At 41.8% G+C, this 21,353-nt stretch overlaps 3 protein-coding genes across 3 annotated transcripts; 1 reads left to right on the top strand and 2 right to left on the bottom strand.

The window, feature by feature from the left end:
* Window positions 1-762: 762 nt before the first annotated feature.
* On the bottom strand, window positions 763-3,061 carry LOC126498736 (neutrophil antibiotic peptide NP-1-like). Its single transcript, XM_050137634.1, has 3 exons — window positions 2,951-3,061; window positions 1,584-1,768; window positions 763-1,003 (listed from the first exon to the last, which is right to left on the bottom strand). Exons 1-3 carry the CDS (start codon window positions 3,034-3,036, stop codon window positions 885-887), a joined length of 390 nt encoding a protein of 129 aa, XP_049993591.1. The 5' UTR covers window positions 3,037-3,061; the 3' UTR covers window positions 763-884.
* Window positions 3,062-9,260: 6,199 nt separating this feature from the next.
* Window positions 9,261-10,140, bottom strand: LOC126498569 (alpha-defensin 9-like). Its single transcript, XM_050137338.1, has 2 exons — window positions 9,969-10,140; window positions 9,261-9,401 (listed from the first exon to the last, which is right to left on the bottom strand). Exons 1-2 carry the CDS (start codon window positions 10,138-10,140, stop codon window positions 9,289-9,291), a joined length of 285 nt encoding a protein of 94 aa, XP_049993295.1. The 3' UTR covers window positions 9,261-9,288.
* A 7,593-nt stretch (window positions 10,141-17,733) lies between these two features.
* LOC126498692 (alpha-defensin 9-like) lies at window positions 17,734-18,861 on the top strand. Its single transcript, XM_050137577.1, has 2 exons — window positions 17,734-17,922; window positions 18,679-18,861. The coding sequence occupies exons 1-2, from the start codon at window positions 17,751-17,753 to the stop codon at window positions 18,786-18,788; spliced, it is 282 nt and encodes a 93-aa protein (XP_049993534.1). The 5' UTR covers window positions 17,734-17,750; the 3' UTR covers window positions 18,789-18,861.
* The last annotated feature ends 2,492 nt before the right edge of the window (window positions 18,862-21,353 follow it).

The following is a 21,353-nucleotide window of genomic DNA, read 5'->3' as shown; positions in this document are numbered from 1 at the left end:
ACTCTCAGATGACAATTAGGGTTGTCACCAATCTGATTACAGAAGACAGCCAGTTCAGACCGCCTCTCCACTATTGCTAGGAGTCTTAGCTAGGGTCATTCTTGTCGATTTGTGGCCATTTCCCTTGCACCAGGTTTCTACACGGCCCCCAAATTGTCCCCTCTTTGATCACTCTCTCCTTCTATTCTGCCCCTGATCCCTTATGTTCCCACCCTCGCCTGCCCCCAGTTTACCCAGGAAATCTCTTCTACTTCCTCTTCCCAGGGACATCCGTGAGTCCCTGTTTGACTTCTCCTTGTTACCTCGCCTCTCTGGGACAGTGGAAGGCAGCATGTGCTAACCTTTCCTAATGCTACTTAAAGTTGTGTCTGTGAAGGTGATACAAATGTAGGGCTTTATGGGCACATACATATATGATCTCAGCATATTCAGCTAAATCCTAACATTCAAAATGAGGATGCTGGCATCTTTGAGAAGTCAGGTCATTGAGACTATGGAAATTTGAAGATAATCATGATGTTTTTTTGCCTCCCCATTGCCAATGGCTTTGAATGTGGTTCTCATCTAAATGAGGCGGAGTAATAAGATAAGAGATGGAAATTATTACAATAGAACCGACCTCTCTTATTAATCACCAGAAGCCTGTGTGATATAGCTTTGATATTCCTATGATCTGCAGTTCAGAATTTCTTTACTGTATTTTGGTACTTGATTCTCAGAGTCTTCCTTGGAGGCAACAGACAAGCACAAGCACACAGAGAAAAAGCTTGCTGCAAGGACTTTATTTAGATAGAAAATAGGAAGAAACTCAAGGACACAGCATGGGACAAACAGTATCCTTCAGGTTTTCGACTACTATGAAAACGTAGTCATCTTGTTCTTAATTATCGGCGGCAACAGAGTCGGTAGACAGTGTTACGGCGGTCCCTGCAGAAGCCAAGAAGTCGTTCTGGAAAATGACAGCCTCCTCTTCTGCAGTAGCAGGTCACGCCTGACCTCACATCTGGGGATACAAAAACCACAGGAAGCACTCAGTGCCCAAGTCAGCAGGATGGAAGAGACCCTGGGTAAGACATGTGCTAGGTGAAGTGGGTCCCCCACATTCATCATTACTGACAACAGCCTGAGCAATCACAATCAATATGAATAAATATGCATGTTAAACATCGGCCCTGCACAAAACTAAAGACCAATAACAATTTGTCTTAATTCTGTTTCTTTTCATTTTTGTTCTCCTACCATCACACATACTTTGTGCATCCGGCCATTATATAAAAATCTAAACACAAACCTCCAGATACTAAAATATAATAGACACAATAAAATATTCTCCATCTGACCAAGTCTACCAAGTTAGATATAGAAAAAAAAACAGTTACTAATCGTTTTATGTATTAAACCCAGTGATAGTCATAAAATTATCTTGGAACAATAATCTTTGCAGAAAGAAATTGATTTATTGAGCTCTTGCTGTTGAATGTAAAAAAATAAAGAAGTAATTCATTCCCCTGGGTGAGCTGATTTCAGAGCTTAGCTCCACCCCTTCTCCCCGCTCCTATCTCTAACACGCTGGCGCCGCTCACCTGCATCTTGGAGGGCAGTGCTGTCACGCCCTCCTAGGAAGATGGATACACCCTGCTCATCCTCTCCCAGCTGCTCCTGGTCTAGAACCTCCTCAGCTCTTCCTGGGAGAGGTTCTGCCTGAGTCTGCAGGGCCAGCAGGAGAAGGGCGATGAGTAGAATGAGGGTCCTCATGGCCGTAGGTTTCCTAGCGGATGGAATAATCAGTAACCATGTGGGGGGGGTATGTGAAGAGAAGGGTCCGAGACAGGCCCTGCAGTTGGACAAGGTCAACAGTGATAAGGAAGCAGATCTGTCCTTAAGGTTCTCCTGATGCTCTCGTTCTCACGGCTTCCATCTCGAGTGCCTCCACCTTTGGTTTAAGCTGGTGAGGATGAGGAGGACTCCGCTGTTGTTTTGGATTTTGTACTTAGCACTGAAATGAGTGTTTACTTTTTAATGTTAAAATAGATGAGAAGAAGCGGCACTCTCATGCTTTAAGTTCAAGGACACAAAGACTCTACCTCTCTGAGGATGGACTCTGAGGCCTTCTGAAGTTGTCGACTCTGGGGTCAGACATGGATCCTGATGATGCGTGTTAATCAAGGCTTTATAGGGTTGGTTCTGATAGCACATTGACCTTATCAAACTATGGACGAAATGAACTCCTGTGATGCTAGGTAAAACATTGATCCAAAAAGGAGGAATGATTCTTCTTTCTACCTCTCTGCATCTATGAGTGCCAATTGAGACAGTCAGAGTTAAAGCACACAACCCAATGACTTGATGCACAATCGGATGTTGATCTCCAATAAAATGAATTAAAGACACAAGACTTGAAAGTATAAAACTACGAGAAGAAAGTACAGAGCAAGAATGGAACAGATATTTCTTGTATGGGAACAAAGCAAAGGCAGGCAAATGGGATTGTGCTGGACTGTACAGCTTCTACATAGGGGAGCGAATGAGCATGGGAGTGAAATGGCCAACTCGAGCATGTCGGGAAAGGTTGGCAAAGCACAACCTGATAAGAAACTATTGTCCATATACGGGCAATGTGTGCAACTCAGAAGCCAAAACCAAGTTAGACGACAAATGGCAAGTGACCCAAAGAGATATTCCTTAAAACAGAAAGACATTTTTCAGATTATATTATTCTCCCTACCTGAATGACAAGGAAAACATCTGTGTTTTGAAGAAAGCTTTGTGAATTTCCCCTTAACCAGTAACCACTGTCCTTAGAAGCCACCAGAAGCCCACATAGGAGAGCCTGAGAAGTGTCTCTGCATATGTGGGCATCCCAGGGCAAACTTGCCTTTAGGAAATCAGTTGCAGCTGGGCCTCAATGACATGCCCATACTTTGAAAATTAAGGGAATTTCGTTACTCACAGATCCTTGGGCTGTGCAGAGAGCAGAGCAGGAGAGATGGCACTCCTCTGTTCAGATCTTGGGGGCAACAGCAGCTGTGCCCTCATGGAGCAGACTTGCCCTATTTAATAGCCAGTTGGGATGCCCTTTTTTTTGTGGTTAATTTCTGTTGGGTGCTTCCAGCATCTGTGGTGCAAGGATGGTTACGCAAGTTGGAAAAGCTGGGCCAAGGCAGGACTTCCCAGAGGGACCCCTTATCTTCCTTTTCAGAACTAGACAGCACTTGCTTGCCCATCACTGCTTACACAGTTGAGCCGGTGCTGCACGGGCGTGTGAGATCACTGATGTCAGACAATATGAAAGAGCACGAAGGAAATGCGTGGCTTACGAATCATGCTTTATACTTGGTGAAAATGACTGAAATAGTCAATGAATTTGTAGAGAAGAATTTGAAAGCTAATTCTCAGTGAGCCTCTCCGGGACCTAGGTCACAACTCTTAGAGATAGTTAAGCCTCCCTATTAGAGCTGATTAAGCCATTCAGAGGAGCAAGGATGTTGCACTATGATAAGATTGTACATTAGATTTGCAGTGTGACTGTAGTTACTGATGGAGTCTCCAGTGTGATTGATATGTCGACATCATGTCGTTCTCTGGAGGAACCAGACGCAACCTTTCTTGGGCACTAGTCGAGGACAAACAGTTATCTAGAGCAACATGGGCATAACACTCATGAGATTGTTACTGGAGACATAGTGCCTTCTGGATGTCCCACAGACTGGACTGATAGCAGAGAGACTGGCAGTCGACAGTCTAACCAAGTGACATGTCTTCAGAGGCTTTATGTGTAAACCAATACTGGTCCTCTATAAGGTTGTGTTAGAACCAGCATGATCAGAATGGACATTGCATGCTGGAGATGCACCAGCTTCTCACCAGACAGTTCCTAGGAGGAAAAACAACATTTAAAAGTGACCTCAAATCCTGAGACACTTGCTCTCAGAATGCAGGCTTGCCCCAGCTCCTCTTGAGCATCTTTTTTGGTAATTTCTTGACCAGTAACAAAATCTCACGCATGTCACCATGCTGTATTTTTGTTTCCAAGATTTAAATATTAATATTTTAATTTTCCTCTTATTGGATGATGTTGTTGTCTGAATGTTTAAGTCTCACTAAAATTAACGTGTGGAAATCTTACTCCGAAAGTTAATGAAATTTACAAGTGGGGTCTTCTGTCAGGGGATTGGGTTAAAAGGGAAGAACCCCCATGGATGGGGTAATTCTTTCATAAAAGAGGCTGAAGGAACTGCCTTGTTCCTTTTACCAGGTGGGGACATTTCCTGAAACCGCCATTTATCAATCAGGAAATGGGACATCACCACAGAGTAAACCTTTTGACACTTTCATCTTAGACTTCATAGCCTACAGAACTGCAGGAAGTTGGTACCATCTGTTGTGTATAATACGATTATCAATGGCTTGATACATAGTGTTGTGTTATGTCGAACTAAATGGACTAAGACATATGCTCACACTGGAACCCATCTGCCATACTTTGAGAAACTCTGAGTCTTGTGGAGGAGACCACAGGGGAGGAACCAAGGCCTCTTATGGTGGTAGAACAGAAACACTTAGAGCCACCTTGCTCATGGCAAACTGGTTAGATTTATAATGTTTACAAATATCCATGATTAAAACCCACTCAGCTTCAGACAGGGACATCTGTCTGGTGGTTACCTCCTCCTGAGTCAGGATGGAAATTAATACTCTGCGCGTCTTGTCTCAGCTCACGGTCCTGCTGAGCTTCCTCCTGACTGAAACCAGTAAGGCTTGCTTACCAAGCTGGAGAGTTCTTCTGCAGTAAACTCTCCAAATCCGAGAGAACCACTTCTCCTTTTGCCCATGGCATTGACCAATGTCCAAGTGGTAAATTTGAGTTAGAACACATGCATGCGCTGTACGGAATCCATTTCTTACTGCAATGATTTCTGACACAGCAGTAGAAGAACAGAGCTTTGGCATGTATATAGCGAGAGAACCTGTGACCTATGGATTATTTTAGATGTCAATTTTTGCCTGGTCAATGTATTATTTGTGAAGTGGGACTACATCATTTCACTTAATTTCTCAGGAATAACTGGGAACATATAACGAGTACGTGGCATAATGCCCTGTACTCACTGGGATGTTGTGGTGAACATCACTTATTTTTCATCTGAATTTCTACAGTGGGGATGCAGGATTAGTGTGTAACCCGAGTGTGGTTCAGGTCTCTGTCCTTACAGAGAGATTTAGTGAGAGGTGTATGACCTTGCCAATTGCTAGAACATGAAGGAAATCAGAAAGTGATTTTTTGCTGTGAATTTAAGCTAGTAAAATTCCATATATCTGCACTTCATTCACTCTGCCATCATATCAGAGCCACCAGAAAAAAAGGGAGATCTCAGTGTCTGTGCTACTGGGGTTATATTCAGGAAGGGATCTCCTGTGCCGATGCGTTCATAGCTACTTCCCACTTTCTCTATTATGAGGTTCAGTGTGGCTAGATTTATGTTGAGGTCTCTGATCCATTTGGACTGGAGCTTTGTGCATGGAGACAGATATGACTCAATTTGCATTTTTCTACAGGTCAACATCAAGTTATGCCAGAACCATAATTTGAATTACCAATCCCCAAAAACTTCTACCAAGGAAGTTTTGTTGAAGATGCCTTCTTTTTCCATTGTATAATTTTAGTTTCTTTGTCAAAAATCAGGTGTTCGTAGACTGTGAATTAATAACAGAGTCTTTAATTCAATTCCATTGGTCCACCTGTCTGTTTTTGTGCCAGTATCAAGCTGTTTTCTTTATTATAGCTCTATAATAAAGCTTGAAGTCAGGGATGGTGATGCCTCCAGAAGTTTCTATTTTGTACAAGATTGTTTTGACTGTCCTGGGTTTTTTATTTTTCCATATGAAGTTGAATATTGTTCTTTCAAGGTCTGTAAAGAATTGTGCTGGGATTTTGATGGGGATTGCATTGAAACTGTGGATTGATTTTGGTACGATTACCATTTTTGTTTACTATGGTGATCCTACCAAGAGCATGGGAAATCTTTCCACTTTCTGATGTCTTCTTCAATTTCTTTCTTTAAAGACTTAAAGTTCTTGTTATACAAGTCTTTCACTTGTTTGGTCAGAATCACCTCAAGATATTTTATGTTGTTTGTGTTTATTGTAAAGAGTAATGTTTCTCTGATTTTTTTCTTACACCATTTATCATCTGTATATAGGAGGGTTACTAGTTTTATTTGAGTTAATCTTGTATCCTCCACATTATTGAAGGTGTTTATCAGATGTAGGAGTTCCCTGGTAGAAGTTTTGGGGGATTGGTATTCAAATTCAGATTGTTTTGAAAATAAAAAAAAAATGAAAGAAAGAGAAAGAGAGAGACAGAGAGAGAGAGAGAGAGAGAGAGAGAGAGAGAGAGAGAGAGAGAGAGAGAGAGAGAGAGAAAGGCCAGGACCACACTTTTATTCCCTGAACCAACCACTTAATCTAGTCAAGATTCCTCCTTACAGTTCTCAAAGACTTGAGTCAGAAGGCTGCCTCAGCCTGAGGTGGTTCCTGAACTCTGCATCCAAGACTCCAGTTAATACACTTGGGAAACACGATCAATTCCAATCAGAGCATTCAATACAAAAGGATTGGTTACAACTGTTCTAGGTATAGTCTGGGTATCAGAGTTCTCAGGTCATTCTAAAGCACAACTTTCCTGGGGCTAATTACCAAATAACCATGGTCACCCACATCAGAAGACTGGAAGGCAGTGGGGCAGGGTATAAACCAGGAGTCTTAGGTGGACTCCCAAACGAGAGTGAATCTATGCAAAGGCAAGAGTGTGGTTAAAGGGTTGAAGAGAGAGAGAGGGACACTGTCATCTGAGGTGGCAAAGCACTAAGAGAGACTGGGAAGGTGAACATCCGGGCCAGAGACTGGAGAACATTTTCCTCTAACCTGTAAATTTCTAAAATGATCTGTGGAGCTTTGAGTGACAAAGGAAAGTTCCCAAAGCACAGAAAAATATATTTTCTCAATCCCTTATATTCTGTTTCTGGTTGTAGAAAGAGTTTAGAAAACAAAACTCTCAAATGAAAGTGAGCATAAGTTGGAGATGTAGATATCTTTGTGTGTTATTGCTCTGTATCTTGTACATTATTGTACCTTATTGCCAAGAGATGGCATTGACCTTCATGTCCCACAGCGAATGAATTGATAAAGAGAATGTGGTTTGCATAAACATTGCATTGTGTATTGTTTGTGTTTGCATGTATACACATGGAACACTCTTCATAAAAAGGTGGAATTGTCAATAACTGAGATGATCCTGGAGGACACTTACTGTGTGAACTCCAGATGCACAAAGAGAAGGCAACATGTTCTCACATACAAGATAAAAAACCAACATCATGCAAAGTGAGAATAGAATGCTTGCTATTGGTGACTGGTAAGGTCAGGAGATGTTGAGGAGAGGTTGATCAATGAGTACAGAATTACATTTTAGGTAGGAGCAATGAGTTCTGGCCAACTACTATACAATAACATGACTATAAGTAGTAACGGACTGTGAATTTCAAAATAGCGAGGACAGTAGAATTTCAGTGTTTCACAATAAAGAAATTATAAGTGTGTGAGGTGACAGACATGCTAATTCCCCAATTTATTCATTTCACAGTCTGCATGTTTGTATCAGCCCTTACCATTATGCACCATAAATTTCCCCCATTACAATTGGCGAGTTTAAAAACAATGAGCTCTTTCATTTTACAAGAAGGTTTCATCCCAAACTTCAAAAATGTGAAGGAAGAATGCATGAGATTAGTGCATCCAGGGTCAAGAATTTGCAATAGGGAGAAAGGTTGGAAGAACTTTAGCGGGGAAGTTAGTCAACAGAACAATGATTGTGTCATGTGTTTGCTGATTGACACTTACTGGAGTTATGCTAACTGTACCTGAAAACAAACCTATGTCCTGGATAGTTACATTTCAAAATATGATGCCACGTTTTGTTAAATCTTTTAAATTTACTTGGCCCAGGACACGAGTGTCTTATGTGACTTTGACAACTGCGTATTATGTGTGCAATTCACTGATCCGTATTCTGTGATATTTGAGGTGAGGAGAGGTGTACTGGCTAGAGTTACACTTTCTCTACTATGGGTTCAGTTGGTGCACCTGGTACCTGCCATGGCCCAGCACAGATAGTTATAGCAGCTACCAAGTGAAATGCTTCTAGCATCCTTTCTTCCTCAAGGGCCGATGGGGTGTTCTATTCTCCCATCACATCTCCTCCCTTATTGAATGCCCACAAGAACATCTGCTGTGAACCCACATTGTCTGTGCTGCTGGAGTCTGCAATCTAAGAGGTCATTGCTTCTGTGTTTCCATCAGGTATCACACATAGCTCCCTTAGGGAGCGTGCAACGCCCTCGAGACTGAGTCTTAGCACCCTGTAGCACCCCTGGAGACTCTAGGCTGGAGGGAGAACTGTCTGTTGATTTCTTTATTTTTCTTGGAACCACTTCCAGCTGCATTAATCCCACCAAAGCTAGAAAGTAACTCACTTGAGTGTACATTGCTGAGCGCACAGGGGTCATTGGGCACATCACTTTTTGTATGTGAAGAACAGTCTTCTGTGTAGAGAATACATCCTGTCATACACAGACAGAGGTGCTGCAGATAATGTGCACATCAGAGAGTGGGGTGCCTTGCTTTTCCTCCTACCCAGTCTGCCTCTGTACAGAATTTTTTTTCTAACAATAGTAAAGTTGTCTCTATGGAGCCAAAAACAACTCAGGGCTTAGAAGGCAGAGGCATAATCCAGGCCTGCTCACCGAAATTTCAACACTTTTTAAGGAGATGGTGGCTCTCTGAAAAATTAAGATATTAGTACTATAAAACATGAAGCCAAAAGTGATAGTCTTTCTTCACATGTAGGCAATGTTTTTGAGAGAAAGTTGAATCTACATGAAGGCAGAGGCAAAACTTAAGAACAAAATGTAGCAGAATTGTGTATGAACACTTTACAGTTTGTGTATGAACCCTGAGACCATCCTAAATATTGTTGGTATTTGGGGTCACTATTTTGTAAATAATGACTGAATTATTTATTCATTGGCAAAGGTTTCCTTGAAGATTCTAGTATTTCATATCCAGAATACAGACTGAGCCTTATAGCAAATTCTGAAAGAATGCAAACACACAGGGAGTGTATCACAAGCGCTTTATTGGAGATAAAAGAGAAGCACAAATGTGTGGTAATCAAAGACTTGTCATGGGCCTCAGAGAGCATGATCATCTTCTCATTTCTGGTCTCCATATTTAGCGGCAGCAGTAAAAGTAGAGTTTGCGGCCTTTTTTGCAGAATCCCCTGATGCGTTCTCGTAATTTGCAGTATCGTCTTCTACAGTAGCATATCGAGAACTTTCTTGAGGCTGGAAACACACAGAAAGAATCAATAATTGAGTTTGCAGGTCAGCAGGATTGGATTGCATACAGTCCTATGAAGGTGTGCGATACAGCATGAGTATGTTTTGTTGGAATCATTACAGCCAACAGATGGTCAATTCAATGCAAACAGAAATAACATACTTAAGGAGTTTTGGTAATGTGCAGGACTTGACATCCATTCTCAAGGGTTAATTTTTATCCCCCCTTTCTCACCATTCATATACTTGAGTGTACTTTTACAATGATTCGAGTTCCCATAGACAAAGAAAATGTAGAAATACCTAAGACTGCTTTTGTCTATCAGGATCTCCTCAATACATCGCTCTATATTCTGGTTAAATTCCTACGTGTATTTTCAGAGCAAAAGCCTTATGAGAAAGAAACCAATTGACTTACTTCACTCTCACTATTACTGCTATGAATAAGAAATAGACGGGAAGTAAGACAGAGTTACCAAGGGAGCCAGATTGATCTTGACAGGATTCCAGGGCCCATCTTCCACCCTCTCTCAGGAGACTCCAACCCGCTATCAACTGGGCACCACCACTCACCTGCATCTTGAAGAGCAGAGCCGTCTGGGTCCCCAAAGGAGATGGACACATCCTGGTCCTCTACCCCTGGCTGCACCTCATTTTTAGTCTCCTCAGCTGCTTCTGGGAGAGGATCAGCCTGGGCCAGGAAGGCCAGCAGGGCAAGGACAGAGAGGAGGACAAGTGTCTTCATGGCTGAGAGTCACCTGGAGGGTGGCTGAGCAGGAGCCCAATGTGTAGGGAGTGAGGAGCCCACCTGCATTTATAGGGCTGTCATGAGAAGGTGCCGAGACAGCCCTGTAGACAGAGAGGGCACGCACTGATGGGAACTGGGAGAGACTGTCGTCCTCAAGATCCCTTTGATGTTCATGTGTTCTCACAGCTGCCATCATGATGTCGATCTGTGTGTTCAGTAACTCTCCTCCCTTCCAGCTGCTGATTCCAGGGCCTTATTATCTTCTCCTGTTTCCCATCTGCTTGAGTATTTGCCTTTCTGTGGTCAAGAAAGAAATGAGGCAGGCATGTACCAACTTAGTATGCTCGTGAAACAAGGGGTTTTTGTGATTTGAAGTTGGAGCCTGCTGTTATCAGAAGGCATGGACCCTGGGCCAGACTTGAATACCTGTGGACTGGACAGTCAGTTCTTTGAGTGATTCTGGGCCACAATCACCTTCATGAAGGAAGGGTTTGTGAATCGCTTCTCTTGGTCATTATGGAGAGAGTAAGATGGCCCTGGTGAATTGAGCTCGGGAGGAGATGAGGGACAGAGTTGGTCAGAGTGAAGCCAGAGCAGTTGGTTCCGAAGAAGCCCCTGTGAGCGGAGCACATCTATGAGAGCATCCCAGGGGCCTCTTCGCACTTGGGGGCCGTCAAACGATGTGCTGTGCCTCATGGCTCGGATCTCGGACCTGTACTTTTAGGAGATGAGCATTAACGCGCATTAAACAAAACTACACAAGACAGTGTGTTACCAGATGTTTCTCAGCCTCAGCCATGCTAGGAAGTGCTCCATTCCTGCTTCTCCATGGAACCACCAGTACTCACAAGGACACTTTTCTGTACTGAACTGCTCCAGTAAGATTCTTTTTATTCATGTTTTGCATGAAAAAAGAAGCATATCAAATTGCTTCCTTGCCTTAAAGTTATTTATGGTATATATTATCTCTGAATTCATTTTTAAAATTTGAGATTACTTTCCAATTTGTATTTGCTTCTGTGTTTTTCTAACAAGTAGGAAAACATCAATATATACCACTATGTGGATAAATGTATATAATAAAATACATATAAATATTCCATATAGCCTAAAACAACAGTTGTTTAGGCTCCATATCTAGAAGCATAAATGCTGACTTTATTACTACACGGCCCCAGTGATACATACAAATCATGTATGGTCCACCGTCCTCATCCACAGTACACTTGTGAGAGCTGATCATGCTGCTGACCATCATGAGGCCAATATGACAAATATTATGGATACCTTAAGTGTCTTTCCAAGGTTGTGTGTCACTCTTTGAGTGCCTTATACAATCTCTGAAACCGCGGGTCTAACCAAGACTTGTCCTGCCATTGTGTGAGTAGTCTACAGTTTACTTGACTGATTCCGAATCTTTTAGATACAAATAAGGGGTGACAGATGCTGCTCGTTCATGTGCCAAGAATGGAGAAAATTGGAAGTAGTGCTCATTTTGAGACCAGAAAATTACATGGTACTTACCCATGAAGATGTGAGGCTTAGTCAAGAGTCTTTGGAATGTAAGTGTCTGACTTTTAAATGAAACTGTTTTAAACAAAACCCTGACTCCAGTTAGCAGCAAATGAAAAGAGGAGCACAGATTCCAGACGCAAAGTGACAAAAAAAAAAAAAAAAAAAGCTCAAAATGGTTCTGCTGGCCCAGTTATAGACCTCTTCTCTCTTACTTTTGTCTTAATTTACATTGGACTCAATCCCAAAGGCATCTCTCATGCAATAGGCTCACATATTCTCCTGAAACAATCTCATTCTGAGAGAATGAATACAAGACACCTCAAGAAGGAATATCAATGACTTCGTGTAGTGAGAACTAGAGAGAGAGAAACAAAGAGAAAGGCTACTCAAGAGATAAAATGGCAAGGAAACACACTGTGCACAAAGAAAGCTAGTTAATTGAAATTAAACAAATGAGGGTCAACGAGATGGCTTAGTGGGAGAGATGCTACCACCACACATGACAACCTGAGGTCAAGACTCAGCATCCACACAGTGGGAGGAGCAAACAGACTGCCCTTAGCTGTCTTCTCACCTCCACACATAGACTGTGACACACGAGTTCTGCCTACACGTGCAATAAGTAAATAAATGTAAAACAAATTTTCACGCGACTCCTCCATGTTGTAGAATAATGCTTTAACTAGGAAAAGATGTATTACACTTGTCTATGTTTCGGACTATTACTTTAACTGTGTAAAGGTGAAGTAATTTGTTTATTCTCTATTTGCTTAACAATATAAGGATGTGTGCTTAATTATGCAAAGACCTGTTGCATCTGTTTCACCTTGCATGCCTAAGGCACCCGATTGGTCTAATAGAGAACTTAATGGCCAATAGCTAGGCAGAGAAGAGGGATAGGTGGGGTAGGTGGGCAGACAGAATAAATAAAAGGAGAAATCTAAGCTCAAGAAGAATGAGAGGAAGAAGAATGGGAAGAGGGAGGAACAAGAGGAGAGAATCGGGGAGAAAGATAGGGAGATGCTGGGACCAGCCAGGCAGTCACAAGACAGCAGATACAGAGAAGGACACAAAGAAAGAAAGTTAAAAATCCCTGAGGCAAAAGGTAGATGAAGAGAAACAGGTTAAGTGAAAAAAAAAAAAAAAAAAAACTAGCCAGAAATGAGCCTCAGCTGGGTTGAGCATTCATCACTAATAAGAAGTCTCTGGGCCATGATTTGGGAGCTAGTTGTTGATCCAAAAGAAAAAGCCTAGTAGAACCCCAGGGTTCAGTTACAGAACACATGCTTTTGTCCCATAGAGAGGTCCCCTATTTTAGTTTAATCCCAAAGAGTATCAAACGGTTAACTTCATTTGGCCTTGGACAAGCATTGAAGAACTTCCAGTTTATATACTTACTGAGAATTACTTTATTTTATGATGCTCAGAAGACATGTCCCTATTGAAATCACATCTTCTCCATCAACACATCCACCAACTGGGCCAGATCCCATCGCTCATCCCTACCCTGAATCTCTGAAGAAATTCCAGTAAACAACTGGTGGTATCAACCCAGGTTGTTCAAAATATTCCACTCATCACAGAAATTTCGATTGGACAACACACACTTACTGATTCATAGCAGCCAGCTCTGTGGCAGGCACAAGTTATGGCTTCTTACTGTGACTCTGGACTCCCAGGAAAGCACAGCAACACAGAGAAAGGGGTGTAAGCTGCACTGGAGTCAGATGTCCTGTGCCGATTTTATAATAAAATTCCAAAAGACTTCATTGGCTCCTAAACACTCGTCTTTAAGTGGGGATGATTGTCTCCATGGTCTGAGGAAATTTCTTAGCCGAATATGAAACTCAACTTCCTTTCCATCAAGCATCCTAACATCCTAGTCTTCTGGTCAGAACTATCTGCACATTACTCTGCTGGGCTTTTCCTATTTTCCTTCTTCCCACCACCCATATTTCTACTACACCTCACTTCTCAGCTAGTCCTCGTCTCGTCCACCCTGAGGTGAGACGTCATGCCTCCTCTTCTGCAGCAACACTGAACATTTTTACTTTAACTTATAAAACTGTTTATTTTGTGTGATTTCTCTCTAGCAATGACATTACTAATGCCATAAAATTATTGAGGTATTTGAAACTGTAAAATGTGATCCTTGCTTGTTCAACAAATATAAATTATTAACTATTGCATAAAACCTTAAAGTGCTCTTGAACTTAACAACTTATTAAGTCTCATGAGGACACTAAATTTTCGTTCATTGTGGAGTCAGGACAGCTTCGGTTGACTTCCCAGAAATCATGATAATTTGATACTCACGATGCTGATTAGCATTCTTACAGTATATAATATATGCAGTATATTTGTATGAGCTTATATTCATTGATTGCAAAGAGCTTTTTGTCTATTGCGATAAGAGGTTTTTTTTTTTTTACAACAACCCAATAAAGTTGCTGCTTTCATTGACCAATACTTTGTGGCTTTGTAAAGTAACTTGGAAGAGGTTAATTGCCTTACTCAGGAACACTAAAGTTTAGGCAACAGGCTTGTGGCCAAATCCTCTGTACTTCTCCACTACCCTGGGTTCCACCTTAACTTCTGCATTTTAGAGTGCTAACTTCCATCATTTATTAGGATTATTGTTTTCCTTGTTTAGAACCAGAGAGTGGCTCTAGTTTGGAAGGTAGGCAGATGGTCTCTCAAGAGCTCCTTGGTCTCCTCCTCTGCAAATTTCCTCCTTTGGAATTTGACATGAACCCACCAGTGAATAACCTACACTCCTGAGAAATACCCAAAGAAAAGGTTTTTTATTTTATTTTTTATTTTTTGCCAGTTATCACAAATCAAAAAAAAATTCTAAGTATAATCCCTGCTAAGGAAATAGAGTTGATTAGTAAGGGTAACTGTGAGTTCTGTTGACATTTTGCACACTGGTTTCTGACACAAAGCAAGTGCAGGAGCGGTCACACCCCCTCCCATCTTAGAGTCCAGGAGACCTTAAGAAGAAACAAGTCCTCAGGGCTGTGACCCATCTTACCCAGCACCTCCTGTGGGTCAGTAGAGTATGAGTGCTTGTGAGGGGGGAGAGGAGTGGCCCTCCCATGAGCACAGGTGGATCGGCTGCACTCTGAGGTTTCAGAGGCCATTGGAGGTAACTTCCGTTCTCTAGAGGCAATCTTGGGATACGTGATGGTACTCAGACAAGATCTATACAGCAGAGCGTAGGAGACGCAGCAGGGAACAATGGGGACTCCTTCCTTTCTCCACCATCAGGTCAAGGTCTCTGACCGACCAGCCCCATCCAGATCTCTGCTTTCTAACTGCTTGTTGGGCATCCACATGTGATACTAGATGCCAGAACATTGGTGATCCTGAAAACCCTCCCTGGGAAGGTAGCACTTTCTCAGCTCTGGCACTGGAAAAACAACTCTGTCTCAACCACAGAATATGAGTGTAATTTTACTAATGCCAATAAATAACTAAAACACCCAATTTTGAGTTTTATAAACTAAGTTGAAAGAAATAAAACTCAGAAATAGTATTAAATAAATTTAAAACTCAGGTTGTTTGGTATAGCAAACAAAGCAGGACAAAGAAAAATAGTAATCTTAAAGATTTGTAACATGTTACAAGGAGAAAATTTCCAGAATTTATGAACAACAGCCAAAGGTTAATAAGAGAAAATTTGGGTCTGGATGGATGACTCAGTGGTGAGGAGCATTTGGTGTTCTGGCATAGGACCCAGGTTCGGTTCCAGAACCCACATGATGAGTCATAGCTTTCTGTACCTCCAGTTCAAGGGGATCAGACTGTCTATTCCAGTCTCCATAGGCAACAGAAACACACATGCGCACACACACACACACACACACACACACACACGTACATGCAGGCAAATTACTTATAAAAGTAAGCAAATATTTTTCTTTTAAAAACTAAAAAGAATGTGCCAACCCCTCTCTCATTGAGCGTTTGACCATATACACATGCACACACTACTTTGGTATGTGTAAGTCTGCTATCAATTCATGTAAGCTAGTATGAGACTGAAATATCGATTTTTTTTTACCTATTAGGTTGGGACAAGGAAATATGAGAAAAGCATCGTAGTGCATGTATGAACCTGCACAAAGACCATAAAAAGTCTAGTAGGCTAAAAACTCATAAAGATCTGCCTCCTACCCCCCCCCCCCCCCCCCCCCCCCCCCCCCCCCCCCCCCCCCCCCCCCCCCCCCCCCCCCCCCCCCCCCACCACCCCCCCCCCCCCCCCCCCCCCCACCCACCCCCCCCCCCCCCCCCCCCCCCCCCCCGCAAAGCTCAACAAACCCAAAAGGCAAGTGGTCACATTGACTTCACAGACAGAAGATTCTGGTCCCTGCCTTCCCTGGTGTCCATATGAGCAGATATGTCTTTCTTCAAGCGAGAGAGAGAGCAGCTGCTGCTACCAGGATTTGGGGCATAACAGAGGTGGGAACGTGAAATGATAAGACATGAGAACGGCAAAGCAATTGAAATCTTGATTGCCTCACTTAAAACTTCTTCCTAAAGGTTGCCTTTCAGTGACTTGAGTTTCCCTGGGTCTTGAATGACCAGCACAGTGTTCTGTGCTGAACACTGCTGGGAAGGATGGAAAGTGAAAACGTCATAGCATTAATCATTACAATGAGCACGGTGGTGATTGGCAATACAAGTTAACTGAGCACTACTGCGGCCAACTCTGTGAGGATCAGGAAGACTGTGAGGGATGTGTCTGAAATTTAAGATGTGCAAAATTTTTGACTGAGAGATTAAGTCTACAAAGATATTGAAGAAGTATTGTGCCATTAGGCAATATGACTCTGTGAGTGTGTGTGTGTGTGCATGTAAAATAGTATTCTTTCCTCTTTGCTAGTTATTGCACAAGCTGTAAATGAAGGCATTTTAATAACTGAATAATATTTATCAACATGTGAATAAAAGCTAGCACTATTAACACTGGGATGCCATATGCTGACTAAAATTAGTAGAATGTCATGTATCTTTTTGCATATATATAGTGAGGAGAAATGGGTAAAAACACGTACAGAAGAGTGTTCATATCTGATCCGCACTGGCTTCTTAGCATAGAAGAATCTCGGGATTGGAAAGAAGGATATTAGCCGGGCGGTGTTGGCGCATGCCTTTAATCCCAGCACTGGGAAACAGAGGTAGACAGATCTCTGTGAGTTCAAGGCCAGCCTGGACTACAAGAGCTAGTTCCAGGACAGGCGTCAAAGCTACAGAGAAGCCCTGTCTCAGAAAAAAAGAAAAGAAAGAAAACAAGGAAAAAAGTACATCAACCTCCCTACATTTTGAGTGTTATTTCTTGTATGTAAGTTCAAATTTTCTAAAAGTTAGAAAATGCAGACTCTGAAACATGAGCCCAGAACATCATCTGGTGAATCCCAGATTGTGAGGAGGCATCTGGAATGCATTCTTTAGATGGGCTCAAGTCACACTGGGTCATTCAGAACACTGTTCTAGCTTCACTCTGACCAACTCTGTCCCTCGTCTCCTCTTGACCTCGATTCACCAGGACCAGCTTACTCTCTCCATAATAGTTCCAAAGGAAGGATTCACCAAATCTTCCTTCATGAAAGTATTAATACCCCAGAATCATTCAAAGAACCGAATTTCCAGTCCACAGATATGCAGGTCTGGTCCAGGGGTCTGCTCTTTTGGAAACCTGCAGGCTCAGGACACAAAACCCCTTGTTCTGCAAGGTTGCAAACTTGAAAAATGCCTGCCTCTTTTCTTTCTTGACCACAGAAAGGTAAATACTCAAGCAGATGGGAAACAGGAGAAGATAATAAGGCCCTTTCATCATCAGCAGCTGGAAGGGAGCACTGTCACTGAGCACACAGACCAACACCATGATGGCAGCTGTGAGAACACACGAACATCAAAGGACAACATCTTGAGGACGACAGTCTCTCCCAGTTCCCATCAGTGCGTGCCCTCTCTGTCTACAGGGCCTGTCTCAGCACCTTCTCATGACAGCCCTATAAATGCAGCCTGGCTCCTCAGTCCCTACACACTGGGCTCCTGCTCACCCTTAATTCAGGTGACTCTCAGCCATGAAGACACTAGTCCTCCTCTCTCTCCTTGCCCTGCTGGCCTTCCAAGCCCAGGCTGATCCTCTCCCAGAAGCAGCTGAGGAGACTAAAACTGATGAGCAGCCAGGGGTAGAGAACCAGGATGTGTCTATCTCCTTTGAGAGCCCAGAAGGCTCTACTATTAAAGATATAGGTGAGTGGTGGTGCCCATTTTAGGGGACTGGATTCTCTTGAGAGGGTTGAAGTTAGTTGTGCCCTGGAATCCTGCTGAGAGCCATGTGATTCAGGTCGGGGTCTCTATTCGTCCTCTAGAATCTTCACTGTCTTATTCATAGAAGTCACAGTGAGTCAAAAAAGTACAGTAGACCAGGCGGTGGTGGCGAACACCTTTAATCCCAGCACTTGGCAGGCAGAGGCAGGCGGATCTCTGGGAGTTCGACGACAGCCTAGTCTACAAGAGCTAGTTCCAGGACAGGCACCAAAGCTACAGAGAAACGCTGTCTCGAAAACCCAAAAAAAAAATAAAAAAAATAAAAGCACAGTAGATTTTCTTTATGTTTATTTAATCTAAAAATTTATCTGTAGGATTGTTTTAAAATATAGAACATATTGATTAGCCCTTTGTCTATCCAATTGATTATTTTCCTATTGCAAGAAAAATCTGCTTCATTTAAAAGAATAGATTTAGGAACCAAATGCCAGTGTATGGATGTGTTGGAGTAGGAAGACACTAAAAGTTGAAGGACTGTGAAATGAATTTCAAGTCGAATTGTGATCAACACATGTTAAATTCTTTCGCAGTGTTTGGAGTTGGTCACGGTGTAGGGTGTGATGTCACCAATGCAAACAAACCTGCTCTGTACCATGTATCATGCGTGTCGATAGTGTTGTGCACTATTGCACACTGCTGGCTACCATACTTACTGTCTGGTGTTCTCTGTTTCCTCAGCCTCAAGAAGGGTGAAATGCGCCTGTAGGAGAAAATTCTGCTGGTTTTTTGAACAAGTCTCTGGGATTTGCAACAAAGGTCCAGTGCTCTACATATTCTGCTGCCGCTGAGACCAGAGAGAATGTCACCATGTCTCCTGAGACCTCTCACCTGCCGTTACCCTCATACTTAGCCTCAATGGTTGTCCTCCAATAAATTTTCTTGCAGAAAACGAGTCTGTTTCTTTGATGCTTTCTATGTGACTTAGTCAGTACTCTGCCAATCTTCATAGCAGAATCGTCGATTCATCCCTTGTAAAAGAAGTCTTTTATGTAGCTACAGGTTAGCACTCACATCAAGGGTGAGCAGAGGGTAGGTTCAAAGTCACATCTCGGTGACTCTGCTCTAGCTCCTTCTCCTGTGTTTCAACTCTGCTGTCCTTTACACGGGACTCACCCTCAGAACCATGTCCCACATTCCCACAATCCCTTCTTCTATTGAAGGACACTTAGCTGTTTCCATTCTCCACTATTGTGAGCACAGCAGCAATGCACATGACTGACAAGTATCTGTGGAGCAGGATGCTGGGTCATTGGGCGTTTACCAAGGAGTAGTGCAGCTGTGCCATATGGAGATTTCCTCATGGTCTATGAGAAGTCTCCGCACTGGTTTCCATGGTTCCTGCACAAATTTGCATCCCACCACAGTGAATGAGGGCTCCCCTTTCCCTACACCCTCACCCACATTTGTTATCAGTTGTTTTCTTGATCTTAGCTGTTTCCTGGGATTAAAGGAAACCACTAAGTACTCTAACTGTAAGAGTAGACACTACACTTTAAGCATGCTTTTTAGCTATTTTTTATTAGTTCTTTGGATGTTTCTAATAACCCATTAACTTATTGGGAGAACACTCAGCTCTCCTCAAACTCTTCCCAGATCCACTCCCTTCCCTACATACCCAAGTTCTTTTTTTTTTTTAATCCATTTGAATGAATTCGTGTTGCCCATGTGTTTTGGATGTGAGGTTTCTCACATGCTAATTTACTAGGGGATGCACTCAGAGAGAGCCCTCCCCTCTCTAAGTAGCTAAGACATGGCAATACGAACCCTGCTAGGGCTGGGATTTTTGGACCCAGCTCCCATTTACCTGCTGAAATTAGGTCAGACTTGGGCTCACACAGTACAGTCATACCACCTTGAAGGTTCTTGATCTCATTTTGGGCATTTTTACATTTTGATTTCTTTTTTGCCAAACTCTCTGCTCAGATCCATAGATCATTTTTCAACTGAGTTATTTTATCAACTGTTTTAGTATTTTTAGCTCTTTGTATATGCTGGATAATAATCCTTATCAGATGTATAACTTGCAAAGGGTTTTTACCACATCATAATCTTCCTCTTTATTGATTATTATTATTATTATTAGTTTACAGAAGGTTTTTAGTTTTATAAAGTCCTATTGTCAGCTGTTGACCTAAGTGCTTAGCCCTGAACACATGGATATATAAGCAACATTAAATGGTCTCTGTTTTATATACTTGGGCATATATGTAATCATTTAAAAGTTGGCATATGTATATGTCAGTAATAATTATAGTAAAAGTGATAGTAAATTTTGGTGGGGACATCGGGGGAGTTGGAAGGTTGAAAGAGGGCCAGAGAAGTGGAGTAGATACAGTGTTGTTCATATACGTGGTACTTAGGAAAATGTTTAAAATGAATGTGAAATTTAAAATATTATATCCCACATGGCTTCTTTTTTGATTTGTTGCCCCTTATTCGCCTTTTGTTGTCTTATTGCTCCAGCTAGAACCTCAAGTACTATATTGAATAGATCAGGAGAGGGTGAACAACCTTGTCTTTTTCCTGATTTTAGTGGGATCACTTTAAATTTCTTTCTATTTATTTTGATGTTGGTAGTTAGTTTGCTGTATATTATATTGCCTTTATTATGTTTAGAAATGTCTCTTGTATTTCTTTTTGTTTCTCGAAGACCTTTATCATGAAGGGATGTTGTATTTTGTCAAAGGCTTTTTCATCATCCAATGAGATAATCGTGTGGTTTTTTTTTCAGTTTGTTTATATGGAGGATTACATTGACAGATTTTCATATGTTGAACCATCTCTGTGATAAAGCCGACTTGATCATGGTGGATGATGGTTCTGATTTGTTCTTGAATTCGATTTGCCAGTATTTTATTTAGTACTTTTGCATCAATGTTCATGAGTGAAATTGGTCTGTAATTCTCTTTCTTAGTAATGTCTTTCTGTGCTTTGGGTATTGGTAATTGTAGTCTCATAAAAAGAGTTTGGCAATGTTCCTTCGGTTTCTATTGTGTAGAACAATTTGAGGAGTATTGGTATTAGTTTTTTAAAAATCTTGTAGAATTCTGCACTAAAACCATCTGGTCCTGGGCTTCTTTTCCATTGGGAGACTTCTGTTGACTGTTTCTATTTCTTTAGCAGTTGTAAGTCTATTTAATTTGTTTATGGTTTTGATTTAATTTTGGTAAGTGATATTTATCAAGAAAATTGTCCATTTTCTTTAAGTTGTCAAGTTTTGTTGAGTATAGGTTTTTAAAATATGGCCTGGATTTCTCTGGATTTCATTCATGACTGTTGTTATGTCCCCCTTTTCATTTCTGACTTTGTTAATTTGGATATTCTCTCTCTATCCCTTTTGGTTAGTTTGAATA

The sequence above is a fragment of the Alexandromys fortis genome, unplaced genomic scaffold (genome assembly GCF_014885135.2).
Source record: "Alexandromys fortis isolate MF-2015 unplaced genomic scaffold, M_Fortis_MF-2015_v1.1 scaffold_3, whole genome shotgun sequence".
Taxonomy (NCBI): Eukaryota; Metazoa; Chordata; class Mammalia; order Rodentia; family Cricetidae; genus Alexandromys; species Alexandromys fortis.
This window is presented reverse-complemented; position numbering and strand designations above follow the sequence as displayed.

Bases quoted from the DNA above. Each gene is read 5' to 3' on its own strand.
- LOC126498736 (XM_050137634.1), bottom strand. From the start codon at position 3,036: ATGAGGGCACAGCTGCTGTTGCCCCCAAGATCTGAACAGAGGAGTGCC. The intron at 1,769-2,950 runs GTGAGTAACGAA...TCCATCCGCTAG, and splicing joins TCTGCACAGCCCAAGGATCT to GAAACCTACGGCCATGAGGA. The intron at 1,004-1,583 runs GTGAGCGGCGCC...TTGTATCCCCAG, and splicing joins CACTGCCCTCCAAGATGCAG to ATGTGAGGTCAGGCGTGACC.
- LOC126498569 (XM_050137338.1), bottom strand. From the start codon at position 10,140: ATGAAGACACTTGTCCTCCTCTCTGTCCTTGCCCTGCTGGCCTTCCTG. The intron at 9,402-9,968 runs GTGAGTGGTGGT...GTGTGTTTCCAG, and splicing joins CTCTGCTCTTCAAGATGCAG to CCTCAAGAAAGTTCTCGATA.
- LOC126498692 (XM_050137577.1), top strand. From the start codon at position 17,751: ATGAAGACACTAGTCCTCCTCTCTCTCCTTGCCCTGCTGGCCTTCCAA. The intron at 17,923-18,678 runs GTGAGTGGTGGT...CTGTTTCCTCAG, and splicing joins CTCTACTATTAAAGATATAG to CCTCAAGAAGGGTGAAATGC.